At 47.8% G+C, this 20011-nt stretch overlaps 1 protein-coding gene across 2 annotated transcripts in view; it reads right to left on the bottom strand.

The window, feature by feature from the left end:
• Asic2 (acid sensing ion channel subunit 2) overlaps positions 1-20011 on the bottom strand; it is a 1078645-nt gene that overhangs the window by 70839 nt on the left and 987795 nt on the right. For both annotated transcript variants that reach the window (XM_052197062.1, XM_052197061.1), the window contains exon 2: positions 16483-16633. In XM_052197062.1, the coding sequence (XP_052053022.1) occupies positions 16483-16633 (151 nt within the window). The remainder of the gene's footprint in view (positions 1-16482; positions 16634-20011) is intronic.

Below are 20011 nucleotides of genomic sequence, written 5' to 3'. Positions count from 1 at the left end.
CGGTGCATCAAAGCTGCCAGAGATGAAAAGGTCTGGGGGCAGCCGTGGGAAGGTTGAGACTGTAGAATGTGTGGCGGTTACTGGCTGAGGCAGGCTTGGACTGGTCTGTGGTTTGGAACTGACCAAGGTCAAAGAGTATGGATGTAGGGTCCAGCAGGCAGAAAGAATTGGAAATAGCACTTTGATAGTTTAGACAAGGCATCCGGTGGCTGATGTGGGGCTTCCTTAGAAGAGGACCGTTGCCAGGATATGGCTTCAGACAGGGCTTCAGACACTGGGAAGGAACCATAGGGAGCTCTGTATGTAGACATTCCCCCGCCTTCCTGCAGACCAACTGTTTTGTGTCTTCTTCATCTAGATTGTCCTCTCTGTGAAGGTGTGAATGAGCATTGTCTCCATTGGCTCATAGGTTTCAATACTTGGTCCCCAGGTAGATGCAGTGTTTGGGAAGGATTGTGAGGTATGGTCTTGTTGGATGAATTGTATCACTGGGCATGGGCTGTGAGGTTTTAAACAACCATGTACTCCCAGCTCTCTCTCTCTCTCTCTCTCTCTCTCTCTCTCTCTCTCTCTCTCTTTCTCTCTCCATCTTGTTTGTGGATCAGGATGTAAGCTCCCCAGGCTACTGCTCTAGCACCATGCCTACCTACCTGCTGCTGCCATGTTCCCTGCTATGATGGTCACAGACTCATCCTCTGAAGCCATAAACCCCAATAAACTTTTCTGTAAGATGAGTGTGGTAGCTTCACAGCAATATAAAGCAATGGATAGAACACTATCCACATACCTATATACACAGGTTTTTGTTCACCTATGGTTTTATATTACCATCTTCCACAGATGACTGTGTACTCACTGGTGGTCAGATACACTTCCTCAGGCGAAGAGACCCATTATTATTCCTCCCAGCTCCTGACCTCACCCACAGCTGGAAGATGCTCAATGAATGTTTTTGGATCAGGGAGGGAACTGAGTGAGAGTAAGGTATCCAGAGGCCCACTTACAGAGCCTATGTTCTCTAAACACTGCCCAAGAGAGGGGACGAGGAGCCCAAGCACAGGCGAAGGAGGCGGGGAAAGCAGTGTGGAAAGGCAGGATGCTGGCATTACAAGGGTGCTTGTGCTGTGAGGGAAGTGGATGCTTTCAGGGAGCCCTGGAAGGAGCCGGCAAGCTGCCAAGGCTTGTTTCTAGCTAGTAGAAGCTGCACGTACGTCCGCTATACAACTGGGCTCAGGCAACCTTCTAGCCAGTAAAGACTGGCTCAACGCACAGCTTGTGGCCTCCAGGAAGAAATGAGAAATGAAGCTTTTCTGTAGGAAACTCCATGAGGAATGGGCAAAACAGTCAGCCTGGGGCACCTGACCAGCGAGAACCACCCGGGGACTAATCAGACTGGGTTAGGGTTTGCAGGAGGCTCTGGTTTATTCCAGAAGCAATAGTAGCTGGAGCAAAGTAAACCTAAAGCAACCTCATTTTATTCTGCGTTAACAGCTATTAGACACATGAGAGAGAGGAGGAGGAGATGGATGTTTCTGTGTTCTCTCCAACCCTCCCCACCCTCTGTGTGCACTGCAGTCTTGCTGTATGTACGTCACACTGTGCCAGCCACCATCCTGCCTTCTTAAACACTGCCCATGCGTGTTCCTGGTCCACATAGGTTCTGGGCTACTTCTGTGTGGATCTGAACAGCAGATGCAGGTGTACTCACAGGTAGACCAACCTGTAGTCCCAGCTCACCTGGCACTGCTTTTCCCCAAGTCTCCTGTTCCCGTGCCTCTAGATGGATTTTGCTTCTGTTCCTTGCTGGAGCTGCCTGTTTCTCTCTGGATCACTCTCTAGCTTGCTTGTGAATGGATACCTCATCCAGCCCCTGATCTTCTGCCCACCCTGGTCTCTGTCATTTCCTGAACATGGTACTTTATTACGAGCCAAGTTATCAAATACAGTTTGTTAGAACTAAATATAACCACAGACCTCAGCCTTTGAGGTTCTAGAATACTCATCGAAATCACCTAGCATGCTCTCTCTCTCTCTCTTTCTTTCTCTCTCTTTCTCCCTTCCTCCCCCTCCTCCTTCTCTATCTATCTATCTATCTATCTATCTATCTATCTATCTATCTATCTATCTATCTAGGATCTATCACAAGAAATTTGGATTCAGGCATCATGGGAAGAGTCAGGAACCTTTATTTCCAGGAATTCTGTTGCAGGTCACCTGAGCCACAATTGGAAAAACAATGATACAATCCGGGAGAAGAAATGACTTCCCCAAGGTCACAATGGCATAGCCAGGACTTAGAATCAAGTTTCTTGATTTTTAACCAAGCATTTTTTTTCTACCTCCTGATGAATGCGTTTCATTCAGGTGAGTTGGTGCCATGTAGCTCTGGGGGTCTGAATGGGGACTGAGGGACAGGCATTTTTTTCACTGTCAGATCCTCAATCCCCACAGCACAGGGCTGACACAGAGCAGAGTTCCACAAATGTTGAATGAACAAACCAGCGAGGGCCTAACCTCCACATGAGCTTTCTGTTCCCTGCTTTGTGAGCTGATGCATCCACCCAGGCTCTGGAGTGGGCTCTGGGAAACCCTGGGGCTGAGACAGGAGGTGGGACAGCCTACATAACAGTCACAATGAGAATAGTATCTGGGCCACATGCATAGACCAAAACGCCAACGTGGGCCCCTTGCTGGAAACCACTGTAAAAACTTTAGGATGCCAACATACAATTATAAAACTAAATTCCGAATAAAAAATTATTCCGGGAATCCCCAGGTAGTAATGACAGCATCACAGTGAGCTGGTGGCCCTTCTGAGCTGGGACCCAGGGTGACTGCCTAGGGAGGTACCCTACAGGTACTCACACCCCCAAACCCTACAACCCAGCTCCTTCCAAGATGCACAGACCTCTAGAGCTGTGAGGGTTTTGTTTATAGATCCTTGATGCCAGGATTCAAAGCCCCAGAGGTAGAAAGTGTGAGGGAGGGAGAAAGGGAAAGCTCCCTCTTACTTGGTGTTAGGAGCCCATGCTAACTGGGACGGAGCGGAACCCCAGATAGCTGAACATGAATGATCTGTGCTGAATCACGAGGAGCACAGCTCGGCAGACTTCAGCCTGCAGAAGCCAGGCTCTGCCAGCCTTCTCTGGGAGCATGACCTGGCATACACAGGTGAAATTTACCTGGGGAGATGCTTTCTTTGCATGCAGAATGGATTTGGGAGCTCTGCGGGGAGGAGGCAGGAGCGGTGGGCAGAATGCATAATGGGGCAGGGAAAGTACACGCAATAAAAGAAGCTTAAATCTTTAATCTCTGCAAATTACAGGAAACACGGGGAGGCAATAAACGCTGGAGAGAAGGAGGAAGAAAGCAGAGAGCGGCTCTGAAAAGCGGAGGGAATTTTCAGGAAAGCTCAGGCTAGGGATGTGTTGCTACAAAGCGGTCTTGTTTTGGATAAACTGACTTTATTACAGTGGCTACCGTCGGGGCTGGGTAGCTCCAAGGGTAGCTTGAGGCAGGAGGATGGCGGCATGCTAGAGGGGATATCTCCTAGTCTAGGAAGGCCCCTTTAGGATAGCTGCTGCTCACCGCTGTACCTAGCCTCCCAACCACTCTGTGACCTGGGGAGGTGTTGAGGGCTCAGACTGGTGGATTTACTGGTGGATTTTCTCTTGCCTTCTGGCATCTGGTTTGGGAGGCAGTCAGGGAATGGTAGGTCAGAGAGAAAACTGGCAGGAGAGAAGAGTCTCAGGCTGTGTGTTCAGCCCTGTGCTGGCTAGTTTTTATGTCAACTTGACACACGCAGGAGTCAGCTGGGAAGAAAGAATCTTAATCACATGTGTTTCTGTGGATTGACTTCTGGTCAAGTGGGGTATTTTCTTGATTGATGATTGATGTGGGAGGGCCCAGCTTCCTACGGGCAGTGTCATCCCAGGGCTGGTAGTCCTGAGTATCCTAAGAAAGTAACCTGAACAGGACACCCAGTGGAGGGGTAATGATACCAACCCACCCACAAAACCTTCCACCCTGAATTTGTCCTGCCTACAAGAAGTGCAGGGACAAAGATGGAGCAGAGACTGAGGGAATGCCCAACCAATGACTGGCCAACTTGAGAGCCATGGGCAAGAACCAGTCTCTTACAGCACTAATGATACTGTTATGTTGCACAGACAGGAGCCTAGCTTAACTCTCCTCTGAGAGGCTCCACCCAGCAGCTGACTGAAACAGATGTGGAGACCCACAGCCAAACATTAGATGGAGCTCGGGGAGGTGCTACTGAGGGACCACAAGAAAGCTGTAAGCCCCAGCCCCTCCTGAGGAGTCTTTGAACACACTAATATCTTAAAGACTCTAGGAAATCCTGAAGGAAAAGTATGACATTTTGCCGAACTGTTACCTAAAGCAATTTGCTTAAATACAGTTTTCTTCTCTCTCTTTCTTCTTTTCTTCCTCCCTTTTCTTTTATTTCTGTGTATGTCTCTCTCTTCCTTTCCTTGTCTCTCCCCTCATGTGCAGGGGCTCACAGAGACCCTATGAGGGCGCTAGTGTTACAGGCAGTTGTGAGCAGCCTGGTGTAAGTGCAAGGAACCAAACTCAGGTCCCCTGCAAGAGCTCTTAATGGACAGCCATCTCTCCAGGCCGATTCATTTCTCATTTGAAAGTGGAAAGGACCAAGGCAGACTCAGTCAGACGTGGATTCCAACCCTGTCTTCAATACTTCTTAGCCAGGACTACGAGTGAGACTTGCTTCCTGATAGCTGTTAAATGCGTTAACCTGGGAAAGGGTTAGAATCTCTTTGTGTGTGTGTCAAAAGATCAAATAGCACCTTCTGTAATGTAGGGCCAGGTGTCATGTTGGGGAAGGAGATAGGAATGTTAGATTTTGGTCAGGCAACCAAGAAGTGTGGCTACGTTTTCATTTCTGCTAAACAGAACCTTTGCAAGGCAGGGACCAGTGAGTGCTCCAGGTTCAGTTCAGTTTCATTACGAAAAGATTTACCCCAAGGATTTAAAAAAATATATAACATGTTTTCCTAGAGCATGTGGGCTCCGAGATTATCAATTACTTGATAAGAAGGCTAACCACCAGGTTGGGTGATGGGGTTGTGGGAGACACCACCTTTGGAAATCCACTGGGGAGACCTGTGTCTCTGAAATTACAGAAGCAGTCAGTGGATGAATATGATTCCATTCATAAAAATTTTGACAGCAGGAGTCAGCTTTGATGAGGTTGCTGAATGAATCTTGTAGCATATTGACCGATAAATGTACCAAATTCCAAATACATCCTAAGCATTACAGAATTCATAGCAACCTTGTTGGACTATTTTCCCAATCAGTAAATGTAAAAAGCAGGAAAATGTATGGTGATAATAGGATAATTGTTTTTTAATATTATTTAATAAGGAAAAGAATTCTGCTGTTAAGAGGGCATCTTTAGGCCTCTGCATGGTGGGAAATGGTAGTCTAGCCTGAACTTTCTACAACTGAATATCTGTGAATCCCCTTGAGTACACTGAGGATTCAGGGCATGTCCTGAGAGTCCGAGGAGGCCAGAGGGTGCTGCATCACGTGGGAGTTACAGGCAGCTGTGAACAACAGCTCAACAGGGATGCTGGAAACAGAACTTGGTTCTTCTGGAAGAGCTGAAAATGCTTTTAACTGCTGCATATCTACATTTTAGCAAAACACAGGAGGCCAGTTACCAAATGGTTTGCCTTCTACCTAGAAGCTAGCCTAGCACACTCTGGGCTGATCCTGACTTTCCTTTCCCTGTATGTGAGATTTCAGCAAACCATAACCCCATAGCCTCCTCTGACTCCCATGCCTAGCAAATGCAAGAGCCAAGGTCATTTCTTCTGTACAGTTCCCCGTCGGTCCTCCTCTCCTCCCTTCCGGAGCTGGCGTCTCCTTCCTTGTTCTCTGTTTTTATTCTAGTGATCATAGCACACAACAGCGCCTGTGTGAAGACTTGGCGATGCCTTAGACACTGGATGTGAAAGCTGTAGGATGAAAAGATGTCCAACTGGGACAGAATCATACGTGGATTCCCCTAGGAAGGTCCCTAGCTTGTGTACTCTTAAAACCCAGCCTGGAATTATGCTTGTATTCCTGAGGTGCCCGAGCACCTCAAGGAAGATTCCCTAAACCGGAGACACAATTGCCAAGAGTGGGTCTGTTTCCTCAGCTCCCTAGGTATTCTCTTTGGGCTGCTGGCTGTCTGGCTGGGACCTCTAACAAGATCATATATACTTTCTGCACCACGCCTAGCAGGTCTCCAGCATGATAAAAATCAGGCTGCTCCATAGATGCCTGCCTCTCAACGGTATACCTAATTTACAGCATCATTCCTCCCGAGTCTTCAGGCACCTGTGGAGATGCCCACCCAGCACAAAGCCCTTCTCTAAGCACAAGCAGGGCATCTCAGCTGGTGGCTGCATGTCACTGTGCTCTGGACTCCACTCAGAATTCAGGCCAGAGCCGCTGCCTCTCATTCTTGGGAAGTCCTTAGGACCTGGCACCATGACAAGAGTTTTTTACTGGGAGCCAGAGATGCTGGAGAAACCATGGCAACCTTAGTCTCATTCTTGCTGTGTCCCATTTGTAATGGGGTGGGTGTGGGGGTAGGAACTGTGCTCTCCCTGATGGCTGCTCAGGCCTTCCAGCTATGGTAAAAATTTATGGTTATTTTTAATTTAATTTTTATATTTATCAAAGCAGACTATGTACATAATTTTAAAAGCTAAGTGGTGCTTCAAGGCATGGAATGAAAAGCATGTTTCCTGATCCATCTCTGCGCTCTGCACCCCACTTTGCACCCCACACCCCACTCTGCACTCCGTACCCCACTCAGGGCCACCCCTCTGAGGTACTTTGTGCTCACTGAGCTATCCTCTCTGTGTTCATGCTTCACAGGTAACCACTGCTTGCCTGTTATTTCTTGGTGGCACAACTCTGACATGCTTGCTTCTGAGTTCTTACCACGGAAGATGAGCGCACGTGGGCTTCTTACCTGGAACGCCTACCTATACTGGCCTTCCGGCCACCCTCAGAATACAGGTATATATTTTGGTTCAATTAGTATTTAGCTTTGATATAATTGTACCTCTACAAATGTTCATAGCCCAGCCTTATAACACAGAAAGGTGTGTGTTGTGATCTTGTGTGTGGGGGTGCAGGTGCGTGGATGGATGGCACATGTGTGCAGGTCAGAGAACAGCGTCAGGTATTATTTCTTAGTTAGGTATCTTTCACCTTCTGCCTGAACAGTCTCTCACTGGCCTGGAACTTTATCAAATGGTCATGTCTACTGAGCTTCAGGGACCCACCTATCCCCACCTCTCATCATGTTGTTGGGTGCAGGGGATTTGAACTCAGGTCCTCATGCTTTCCAAGGAAGTGTTCTACCCACTGAGCCATCTCCCCAGCCCCATAGATGATTGTGATCTCAGTCTTCTGGTTTGGTGTAGCCTGACGTTTTGCTCACTCATTTGTCTCATTCCTCTGCCTGGAACCCTGCCCTGGGAGCAGAACTCTGAAATGCCTTGCAGGACGGAAGCCAGATCCACAAATGTGGTCCCTCCCAGAGCCCGTAGCTGCCTGCTGTGTTCTGGAGTCACTGCTCCTGCCTCATGCCTGCCCTTTTCTCCATTCACACCTTGAATTCTCCCTCAGCAAGGCTCTGTTTCCAGAGCCTCTCTCTGGCTTTATTCTCTTTATTTACATCCTTCAGTAATGTCTAGAAGGAGCCACCCGAGACACACCTGGTTTTGAAACCCAGTTCTCCCCTCGAGTCACCCTTACAATCTGCTGAATGTAGAATTCTGCACTGGATAGGAAGGGTGATGACCTCACCTCTAGAAATGCCCTGCCTTCTGTGCTTGGTTCTGACACCTGATTCTAGAGCCTAGGACGACAACCATTGTTTTTTTCCCCAGCCTAGACTCTGCAAGTTTGTGTCTTGGCCTGTGTGCTTTGTCCCCTCGGGCAGGACTTGGTGACCCTGCAGCCTGGACTGTCATGTCCTTCAGCTGAGGATGGATGACATCCCTTTCTTCCCCATGCACCCCTCCTGGCCCTTCAGTTCTGTCATTCTAGAACTCCCGCTACAGAGATGTTGGATTTTTCTGAACTGATTTTTTAATTTTCGTGTTTTTCTCCTCTCCTATTTACATCTGTTGGTCTTGTAATTTTCACTTCTGGGGTAGAATTGCTAACTAAATTCCAGCCCCCTTACAGATTGCGTTTTAATATATGCAATCATGTTTTAATTTTCACTTTTTCTTCTTCCTCCCCAAATGCCCTGTTTTACTCTCACCCCGTGCATCTGTGGATGTGATATTGCTTCTTCCCTCTCCCAAGGATGCTAATTAAATCATTTTGATGCTTCTGTCTGTTTGTACATTTATGTTTCATTTATTAAATACTATATATTACTTAATAGGACCAAGGCACTTTTCTAAACCCATCATTTGTGTTAACTCATATTTCAACCGATCTAGCAACAAAAATAGAGAATACATTGTCATTTCTAATCCAGGGGTGATAAAATATGCCCAGAGAAGTTAAATAGCTCACCTCAGGCCACACAGCTGGGAAGCAGCATAGCAGGGATTTGAACCCCTGCAGTCTGGCTCTGCAGCTTGTGCTGTTAGCAATACTCCCTATCTCATGCGGTTTTTGTTTGCTTGCTGTTGGGTCCTTAAGTTAATGGCATCTCTTATATACCTGGCTCTGTTTGTCCCTTCATGATTAAAGGATATTTAAAGCTCGTAGACTTTCCTTGTGTAGGTTTGGGGACTTTTCAAGAGGTGTCACACAAGCGTGGAGCTAACTAGGTCATTAGGTCTGAGCTCCTTTAGGCATCCTGACTTAGCTTGCAGGAATCCCCAGACCTCTGTGAGAGGTGGGTGCAGGAGATAAGCCTGGCTGAGAGTCCCCTGCTCAGTAAGTAGGATTTTGATTCCTGTGCAGTTTCCCACTTAGCACCTCACCCCATCATCTGCTAGGCCTGACCACCCCAAGTCCAGACCATCTGCTTCAGTGTCATCTTCTGGGGTGGGAGAGATAAATCTTGGGGGGAGGTTAGGTCACTAGGTTATTTTGAGGTTATTCTGTGGTAGTTACAATGACTTCCTAGTTGTTTTGTCTAGTTAAAGTTCAAGTCAGTTACCAGGAGCCTTTCTGATTTCTGTCTTCCAGCTGACATTGTCCTTATGAGTTTACTGAAGAAAATTTCTTCATTGTTCTTTGGGAAGGCTTTCGGAGGGAGTGTCTCATAAATAGGATTCAGCCAATTGTGCTTAGACAAAAGTCTCCACTGGCAGCTGCCCTGAGGTTCAGCTGCTCCCCAACTCTGCTGGGAGTTCCTTTCTCCATCCATCCTGGCAGGAGGATGATGAAACAGAGCTGCTCTAGGCAACAGACACCGTCAGAGATCCAACCAACTACCATGTTCATATCAATAACCTTCACTTCCCCTCTAATGCTTTGCTTTGATATTTTAGTGTGTGTGTGTGTGTGTGTGTGTGTGTGTGTGTGTGTGTGGCCTCACATATGGAGGTCAGAGGACAACTTTTAGTGTCTCCATACAGGGTCTCTCATTGGCTGTCAACATCCCCACATAGATGAGGCAAGGCTGGCTGGCTTCCCCAAGCTTCCAGGGATATGCCTATATTGGCTTCTTATTTCTTTATCCCTGGGATGACAGGCTTGTGGCAGCACATCCAATGTTTTCATATGGTATCTGGGTACCAAACCCGGTTCTTCACATTTGCAAGGCAAGCACTCGACTGACGAATCTGTACCAACAGCCTTCCATCCAGTGGGTTCAAACTGGGTTCCCTTGAACCCCCAGGCTTCTCAGGGAGGACTAGGGTTGGCCATTGGGAGCAATGGAGAGAAATGGACTGGCATCTCCATCTCCAAACAAACCAGAGAAGCTCTGCTCTCATCTTTTTTCCATGTGGGGAGCAGGCTAAATCCTCCCTTCGACAGAACGACTCCACTCAGAAAGACAAGAGGAGCAGAAGCCAAGTGTCATCGATTTTTCCAGAGACATCGCCCAGCCACGCCTCCTGAGCTAGTTTCTCAGCAGCACTTCCACAGGGACAATTTGCACATTAAAGACTTTTGGTGGGTGGGGCACTGCCGCCTAGAGTGGTTTTAAGCTTACTTCAGTTAAGTCATCCACATAACTAGGTGGCCTTGGGAGCTCACTCAGCCTCACTGGGGCCCAGTCTCTTCATCTTTCACTGGGCACTGTAATACCTCATTGCCAGGGGATCAGGAAAGGGTCATGAGACAGAATGTTTGTGACACATAGTAGCTGATCATTAATGATTGCTTCTTCCCTATGTTGGCTCTAGTAGTATGCATACTTCAAGTGATTTTTCCCCCTCCTCAATTAGTAAATATCTACTTTCCCATGAGATCCAAGATCCAAGACCTCTAGGGGCTTATGCTTTAGTGGGAAGGGACAGTCTTTCCCCCCCCACCCCACCCCCAAAGTAGATCATGTAGCACACTTGAAGGTGGGCTACACCATGGATGCAAGGACCAGTTGAATAGGTAAGAGAAATGTAGTGAGAGTAGATGCGGGGTGGGGGTGGGTCACAATTTTAAAAACAGTACCCAAGGTATCTAGGCTTCACCCAGTAGGTGATAACCGAGCAAAAACTGGGCAGGGGAGGCAATTAGCCATGCAGGTATCTGAGTAATGGATTATAAGCAAAGGGAATAGAAAATACAGATCCTCTGAAGGAAGACAGTCCTGGAATATTCCAGAAGCATCAAGGTAAGCCAGTATATTCAAAGTCAAGTCAACGAAGGAGGCATTAGAAGTGGGTAGGACCCAAGGGATGATGAGGGCTGGCTTTTCCGTGCTACAGAACAGCTTTCAAAAGTAATTCCTCCGCTCAGAAATATATCTGATATAATATTACATTCATGCATACTTAACACTAGGATTTGGGAAAATCAAAGCAGATTATATTTGATTACAACAGTGTATTTTGCATCAAAACGAATGAGAGAAGATCTGGGAAGAGAGCGCCTGGCTGTCATCTCTCTGGTCTTTGAGCACATGCACTTAAAACTGAAACTCCCTAAGCACAGACTCTTATTTCTTCAGACTCGGCTCCTCTCAGCTTTCTCCTCCTCCTCCATCATCAATCAGCACAGTTCTCCAGAGGGACTCCCTTCCCACCCCTCATCCAACTTTGCCAGAGTCTGTTGTAGTCTCCACTGGAAGGCCACTCCCCTACTCACTGCTGATTGGTTCATGGGTTGGTCACTCAATTCAGCGACTACCTTCTTTGCTTTTTTTGGGGGGGGGGGTGTAATTTTTTTTAATGGGAAGATCAGTGGTGCAATCAGAGTAGTTTGGCTGATGTGGTAGGATCTGAAACATAAAAATCTTAGTGACTATTGAGAGCCACCCAGATACATATATGCACAGAAAAAGCCTGTGTCTAGTGAGGGAGCAGGGTGAGGATTCGGAGAGAGGCAGGCTAGAACACCCAGGGGACAGGTGCCCTCGGTTCCTGCACTCTCTGAGGGGCAGCCCTGTCCTCCCGCTGGCTGGTTGCTGAAACATGCCTCAGATTCCGAGGGCAATACAATTCTTTTGATGCCTAAGCTTGTTTGATTCAGGTTCCTCTCATGTGCAACCCAGATAACCCACTGCCTATTTCTTTTATCTTTGAAGTGACTCAGAGGTATCTACACAGAGTTTCATTTTTAACAACCTCCCACCTGTCTTCAATTTAATTTCCGTTAGAAAACTCTGGCCATGAAATCTGTACTTCTCTGGTCTAAGATGGCTTTTTTCCAGAAGTATATTTTGTGAGCTCCTTTATAGCAAAGGAGGTTTCCATGGCCAAAGGCATTTAGAAAATAAATGCTGCGTACAGTATTTCTGTCTTGGAGATACATGATGCGGCATATTAAAGAGTCCCTGCGATGAATAAAGGTGGCTCCCACTGTCTACCCAAGGATCCCTAGATTCCCTTCTGACCCCAGATCCTTTTTATATGCGGAACATGTAAAGTTCCACACTTCTGACACTCCACAGAACCCGTTTTGGGACACCCTGTCTAGGTTCACACGCAACATCAAAACGGGAGATTGACAGGGTGCCCCACTTAGAGATGTTTGATGCCTTCGGCTCCTTAATACAGGCCATTAGTAGCCTGGTGGAAGGGACGTTTGTGATCGTTTTCATGGAGTTACTATTTACTAATTTTGAAGCCACATGGTCTGCCTTTTTCTGACACATCACATATGTTGATAATGGTCTGCCGATCTTGTGCCCTCCCTCTCGTTGGAATCACACCCAGGAGGGCCCTTACTCCCTCTTTGCTTCTTTTACTTCCTGAGAATGAGGCTGTCCGCAAGACAAGACAAGGGTGCCAGAGGAGGGGATATGAAGAGCATTCAGGACCCTGCGGCAGTTGTGGGATTTCTAGGTTGTCCTTTCTTGTGGCCTGTGAGGAGAGCTCTCCTCTGAGGCCTTCAGCCATCCACAACAGCCAGTAGATTTCAGTTTTTATTCATCTCTGCTTTGCAGATGAGGAAACCGAAGTTCCTCAACTTGTTCCATGACACACAGCTAGAAATGGAAGGGTTAGAGTTGATCTTGGGTCTGGTTCACTTCATGCAGGTTTTCTCTGTTCTACTACACTGTCTGGGTCATCAAGCCGCTGTGGCCACTCCCCCAAAAGTCACTGTATGCCATTGACTCAGCAGTCACTGTGGCCACTCCTCCAGGAGTCATTGTAGCCACTCTCCCAGCAGTCTCTGTAGCCAACCCCCCAGGAGTCACTGTAGCTACTCCCCAAGGAGTCACTGTGGCCACTCCCCCAGTAGTCACTGTGGCCACTCCCCCAGGAGTCACTGTAGCCACTCCCCCAGCAGTCACTGTAGCCACTCCCTCAGCAGTCACATTTCTTTTTTCCTCCATCATCACCCAAATATTTCCTATAGGGACCTCGGATCCTTCCTCCAGGAATTGAGAAGTAGGACAGTCATGGAGAAAGGTTATTTCCGGATGGGTGTGCCGGTGCTGTTGCTCACAGACCTCAGAACTAACAGCCAAGCAGTTCGGTATCTGTCCCTGCTCAGGTAGCTTCACAGACAAGTGTCCCTTCCCGCTGAAGCTCATCTGTCATCCTTCAGTGGGTACACTGATTTAACTCCCACCCATGTGGGACTCATCCGAGAAATAAGCAACTTACTGTAATAATAAATGATCGGGCAGTCATTGCTTAGTGGCTTCTCAGCCTGAAGAAACATACAATGGAGGAAGGTCTGACAGAGACTTCAGGAGTTCCAACCGGTGGCCTTGGGGAACGGACTTAGTCTCAACTGTCTTTTGTGAGCACAGGATCCCTGCCTGCCACTCAAGGCCATAGTGAGGGGAAGGGCAAAGGTGGGGTGGGGCAGAGGAATGTGAGAGGTGGCTATGGAGACAAGAATGGACAGAACCAACCAGAGCTTGATGAAGCTGTATTCCAGTATGCTAACGGCTCCACAATAAGGTAGCACAAGGCCCTGGGGGCTATTTAGCTTTACATTAATATATTAAAAAGGTAATATTAAAATTTTAGTTCCTCATTTTCCCTAGCTGCAGATAACATACTGAATAGTACAGGGAACAGTCTCTGGATTCCAGGAGGTTCTCCTGCACAGTGCTGATCAGTTTCTCCTCTAACTAGATTTTTTTTTGCCCCCGCCTATCTTCTACCCATTATCTGTAGAGCCTCAAGTTGCTGCTAGGTGTTTCCCCAAATATCCAACCTCGAAAGAGAACTCCTGGCAAGAGCAAGTCTGAGTTAGTCTGCTTCTAAAAAGGTAGTAGGGCCTTTGTCTTGCAACCTCTGTATCTTTGACCATAGCCAATCCCTGCACCACTCCAGGTATGGGGCATGCTCTTCATCTTAATTAGGAACATCATGGTCAGGCCCGGGTCAGAACACAGAGGGCTTGGTTGTGAACTTACTGCGTGATGTCAAACACATCATTGCTTCGCTTTGGGCCTCAGGAAAGCAAGCAGGTTGGCATAATATAGAAGACCTGTGCGGGTCCATTTATCATTCATATCTATGGAGTCAGGATGCTGACTTCCTAGGTGGCTCTGGTGACAAAGCCCTCTGTCGGTATTCAGGTTCCAGGCCCTGTTGATGTAAGGAGCTGGCTACATGGGGATGTCTGTGGTGGAGGGCCTGACAGTGCGTGCATGTGTTGTCTGTGTATGTGCTTCTGTTCTTGAATCAAGGAATCAGGACAGTACCTCCCAACTCACCATGGGAGGACAGGACTAACCTCTGCAAAGGCAGGGTTTCATTACTCATTTGATTTCCCTAGTTCTTAATAAGCAGAAATGCCTTGGCATCTGCAAGAAACGATACCCTTTGGGAACCCACCTCCAGGACTCGGGGGCTAGAAGGTTAGAAGTCTCAAGGTCCAAATACTCAGCCTGGCCTCAGAATGTTCTAAAAAGCTGGGTCCAGAGGACCAGCTCAGGGACATCAGAGCTAAGTGGAAACAGACTTCATCCTGCTACATGTGGGATAGGGAGAATTAACTTCTCAGCTGAAGCAGAGAGAGGTAGCCATCATGTGGCCACTGAGAGGTAGCCATCATGTGGTTGGGGTCAACGGCCACTGTCACTTCTCCCCACCAGGGCACTCCAGTGAGAGGGGAGCAGGGGATATTTCCGCTGTGGGAGAGTGCTTGTCATTGCAGTGGTCCATCTTCAGGGTGGAAAACCTTCTGCCTTGGCAGCTGGAAGGCAGGGCTATAAAGAAGATGGATGGGTCTCAGGCTATCCCTCGGTGGAAGCAAACATAGGATAGGGGAGGGCATCAAAACATAGGGCATTCTGGGCTCTCTCCTTTCCTAGGCTCCAGCCTGAAGGCTCAGGTTCGCCCTGCTGCTGGAGCTTCTCTCAACTCTCTTTTCTGTGGTGGTCCCTGAGATTCATCTCACTCACTCAGCAGCCCTCTTTGTGATGGTCTGAATAAGAATGGCCCCGTCCTGGTCATGGGCTCATATATGCAAATGCTTACTCTGCAGGGAATGGCACTAATAAGGATTAGCAGGTGTGGGTTTGCTGGAGGAAGTATGCCATGGGTAGGGGAGCAGTGGCTCTCTCTTCCTGTTTTCCTGCAGATTTGGATAAAGGACTCTCCTGCTCCTTTTCCAGCTCCGTGTCTGCCTGCACTCTGCCATGCTTCCTGCTAAGGTAATAATGGACTAACCCTCTGAAACTGTAAGCCAGCCCTAATGAAATGCTTTTCTTTTATAAGGGTTGTGGTGGTCACGGTATCTCTTCACAGCAATAGAACATTGACTAAGACAAATTAGTACAGGGAGCAGGGTGTTGCTGTGATAGGCTGGACCAGGCTGGTTGTTGGTGGGATGTGGACTTTAGGATCTTGGATTAGGAAAGAAATTGAATGCTTTAAGTGGGGTTTAATGTGCCATGTGAGTAGGATCATAGAAGACAATGCTGAGAACAATTTGAGTGGTGGGGGCCCAGGTCTATAAGTTTCAGAGTGGGGGGGAATTAAGAACATGATTATGGGATCGCCCTCCACGACTAAGGAGCGCCACCGAGGCCAGGTGTGTGTTGTCACTATGGTGTGGATCCCATTTATCTCTGGCTATTGTTCTTGGACACATCCCCATGTCCTCTTCCTGGTACAGTTCCAGAGGCTTCCTGAATTTCTTGGCTTATGGCACATCACGTTGCCTCTTCCTCTGACTGACCGTCCTATGTTTCTCTTACGGACACCTTCGTGATGACACAAGTCCCACCCAGATGATTCAGGACAATTTCAAGACCCCATTCAAATACCCTGGGTACACTGAGGCTTTTTCCGGTTCCCCTTTCTGCCATGCTGCATTTCTTTGTTTACTAGGTTGTGATCAATGACTTAGTCTTTTCCCCTGTAACACTTTTTGATTGTTAATGATATATTACAAAATAAAATGAATGAATGCTTGAAATAGGCACACACAGGACCCCAGTCCCTTATGCTGGCACAGTGCCATGTCCCTAGGCCCATATCTATTGATTTCCCAACACTTCATAGCCTCCTCCACTTGTCCCCAGGCATATACTGGTATTCTTTTCATTGGTCTTCCTCCTTGGATCTGGTATTTGACATGGCTGAGACAGGAACATGCTGGTCCATTCCCCCCTTTTCTCCCTGAATCAAGCCATGCACTCACCCAACCACATCTGCTCCTTTCTCCATACCTCCTCTCCCTCCCCAGTACTCACATTCTTTATCCGCTCTTTCTATGTCTCTATGGAAAGAGGAATCTAAGGCATAACTATGCTAGGGACATCCTCACCATCTGCCAGGAAATATCTATTCTGTTGGGGAGCAGCCTACCCAGTTCACACCAGCTTTTCTGAGGTAAACCTGCATCTTTTGCCACCACCCAGTGCCAGAATCTCTGGGCCCAGCTCACCTGTCTCTCCCCAGATGGGCAGGTACTCATCTTGCTGAATGTCCAGCATGATCTCCAGCCCGTTGCCCGTCCCCCCCTTGACCGTGGTGAGCAGAGGCTTGCCATCCTCGCCTGAGTTAAACATGTAACACTTCCCATATTTTGTAAACACCTGGAGGAGAGAGAGAGAAAGAGAAAAGCACATGGTGACTTCACATTGACCTGGAAGGATGTGCAAGACCCTAGAATGCTCCCAGTGGGCCAGAGTCCCTACATCCCACTAGCCTTAATCCTCCTCACACTAAAGATTTCTTTATCTTGTGTGATGACTGGATTTTGCTAAGTAGGATTTTGGTATACAAGAAGAGGCATGGGCACCCTGCTGGGATGGTGCATGATCTCCTCTCCCCCCTGGCCTCTCCCCTTGAAGGTACCACCCATTTCCAAACATTGATGGTCATCTTAAAACTCTTGACCCTCTGGAGCATCCCCCAACCTTCTGGCTCCTTCCTGGGCTGCAGACTCGCTGATACCACTTCTGATAAAGGGCTTCCAGATGTTGCCCAGATGCCCCACACTCAGCCTGGCCCAGACGCCTGGGTCTTGCTCTAATTTTCTATATATGTATTTCTTCCCTCTACACCAGAAGTATTGTCTTCTGAAGGCTGGAGGGTGGTGCATTAAGAGTCAGGAAGTAATGATACAAGGCACAGGTTGCTCATGGGAGGAACTTTTCTTTGATATCAGTTCTCTACCTGATTGAATAGACATTTGTTCACCTCTTCCCAGGAAAAGCTATGCACCACCTCAACCAACAGTTCCCAGAATTCCCACCATGGAGAATAGCATGAACTTGTCAAGGGGCTCGGGCCAGACCCTCTGACCTCTGACTTAGTGTCTAGTTTTTCCTTTCCTTGCTCCATGTACAACCAGTGTGATAGTTTGTATATGCTCGACACAGGGAGTGGCACTATTAGAAGGTATGGCCCTGTTGAAGTAGGTGTGTCACTGTGGGCATGGGCTTAAGACCCTCATCCTAGCTGTGGAAGTCAGTCTTCTACTTGCAGCCTTCAGATGAAGATGTAGGACTCTCTACTCTACCAGCACCAGGCCTGTCTGGATGCTGCCATGTTCCCACCTTGATGATATTGGACTGGACCTCTGAACCTGTAAGCCAACCCAGTTAAAGAGTTGCCTTGGACATGGTGTCTGTTCACAGCAGTAAAACCCTAAGACAACCAGCCAGCAAGACTCATCCATACTTTCTCCATATCTGCCTTGAATTAAGACATTCTTTTTCTATCCTGCTGGACTTTAGGACTCAGCCCTCAGAGCGTAGGACTTGCCGCCAATGCTCTGGTTTTCTAACTGGCTTGAGGAGTCCAGATGATTCTCTCTAGCCATCCTATAAGCTCATTTTTCTGAAATTGAAACTTGATTCTGTTGATCCTGGGGAGAAAATCTGTCAAGCATGCCATATCCTTCAGGTTAACATCTATGTCCTCTTAGCCCAGCTTTCTACAATACGCTCTTCCTGTACCTCTGCTTTCTGACCGCTTGCTTTCCGCCAGAGCCCGTAGGCACCATGAGATGGTCAAGTCCAGGGTTTCGGGGACATTCATGCAGCTTCCTGCAGTGGCTCACAGAGCACCCAGCACACAGACACCATACATATCTATTAAATGAGTGGATGGAGGAGGAACTGGCGGTAGAGTCAAACCAAGTAATCTGTAGTGTGTGAGCCTGGCCTGATGCTCCGCCCACTCTGGCTTTCCACTTGCTGCTTTTGCCACTTGTACTTCTGCTCAGTGTTCTCTACCTGGACAACCACCCACTATCTCAAGGATGGGACTGATGTTTCTCCTCCTCCAGGAAGACTTCCAGGCTTTCTTGCCTCTCCTTGTATCTTCCCCACAGCTCGTATGGTACCTCACTGAATGGAACTGCTTTCTGAACTTGATGCCTTTAAGTTCTGGATCTGAGTTCCTTTCTGGCACGCAACACAGGCTCACTTTATTTTTGACTGATGAAAACACGGCCATAAAGATGTCATGTGGAAGAAGTCCAGGGCAAGGGATGAGAGACCTTTGTCCGAGTTTTCACGCCGTCTCTCAGTATTCTGGTATTGAATGAACCAAGTAAACCAAACCACGATTCCTCCACCCATAAAATGGGGACTCCAGTCCAGGCCTCTGCAGCTTCTCAAGGCTACTGAGAGGATTGGAAAAGATTAGCCATGCAAAAAATGCTCTGAAAACTATGCACCTTATGTAAATGCTAGCTCCTTTTTTTTTTTAAAAAAAACATGGTTATATAACCACTTTGCAACCTCCAGCTGAAGCTGAACACATCTGGCAAGATTGGCTGGAAGAGAGCCAGGACGGCTGGGCTGGATTCCTGCAGCCACTGAGATCTGGGTGCAGGCCACCTCCCTCTGGCTCCTTCTTAGAGTCAGGGACCGACTGAGAGCAAGTGCAGCACCAGGGACTGCCACTTGGGGTGCACCTCTTGAGGGTCACATGGAAAGAACACAGAGGGTACCATTGTTCGGTCATGGTGTTGGACTTTGGCCTGTTAACCACATTTAGCCTTCAGAGCTATGACCATGGATGGACATTGCTGCTCCCATTGTGTGGAGGTGGCAACCGTGGCCCAATTAACATCTCACAACCAGTAATAAGAGAAGCTGGAATTCAAACCCACATCTGTCTAACACGCATGCTCTCCCTGTGTGTGATATTCTAGAAGGAATACAAGGGTCTGGGTCGTCAGGTCACTTCCCAAAGCAAGCGCCTTCCCCTCTTCTGCTTTGCTTGGTTTTTCTTAGCCAGCCATTATTCATGCGGTTGTGTCCCTACTATGTGCAAAAACCAAGAGTAGTTGCAAACATATGGGGCCTATGTCTTCTCCATCATATGCAATGACTCCAAATCACTGGCTGGCTGTACCGTTTGAGGATGACCAATCGGTCTCGCAGCTTCACGGTGGGAGAGAACAGCTTGAGTGAGACCAAGTCCAAAGCAAACAGTTTCTCTAAGAACCGAACATTCTCCTGCTGTTGCACATTGCGATTGAACTCAGCTAATGAAGCTGTCCCCTGGAGAGATGCTCGTAGGGCCACTGTAATGAGCAGAGCATTTCAGAGTTAGCACATCCATCGCAAGGGGTTTGAAGATGTCAGGAGTGACATCCTGGGCGTTTCAACAGAGCACTCCTCTCCTTTCTTTCCTTTCATCTCTGTAGACACTCTATAAACATCCAGTTTCGAAAACTACCCGTAATTACACTTGGCCTATCCCCATGAAGAGATTTGTTGGTAAAAGTAAATTCCAGCTTTAGTGTCTGATTATTGCACACGCCAGCTCCCCCAGTGAACTTCTTTCTTCCTCCACTGTTTAGCCCTTGACCTTTAGAATATTGGGCTAGGGACAGAATGTCCTGTCTACTTCTGAAGTCAGCCCTCATCCTAGCCCTACCACAAATGTATTATGCCAAATGACTCTGATAAAGAGACCTTCCCGGCCGCAAGCGACAGAGAAGGCTGGTGCAT

The sequence above is a fragment of the Apodemus sylvaticus genome, chromosome 10 (genome assembly GCF_947179515.1).
Source record: "Apodemus sylvaticus chromosome 10, mApoSyl1.1, whole genome shotgun sequence".
NCBI lineage: Eukaryota > Metazoa > Chordata > Mammalia > Rodentia > Muridae > Apodemus > Apodemus sylvaticus.
This window is presented reverse-complemented; position numbering and strand designations above follow the sequence as displayed.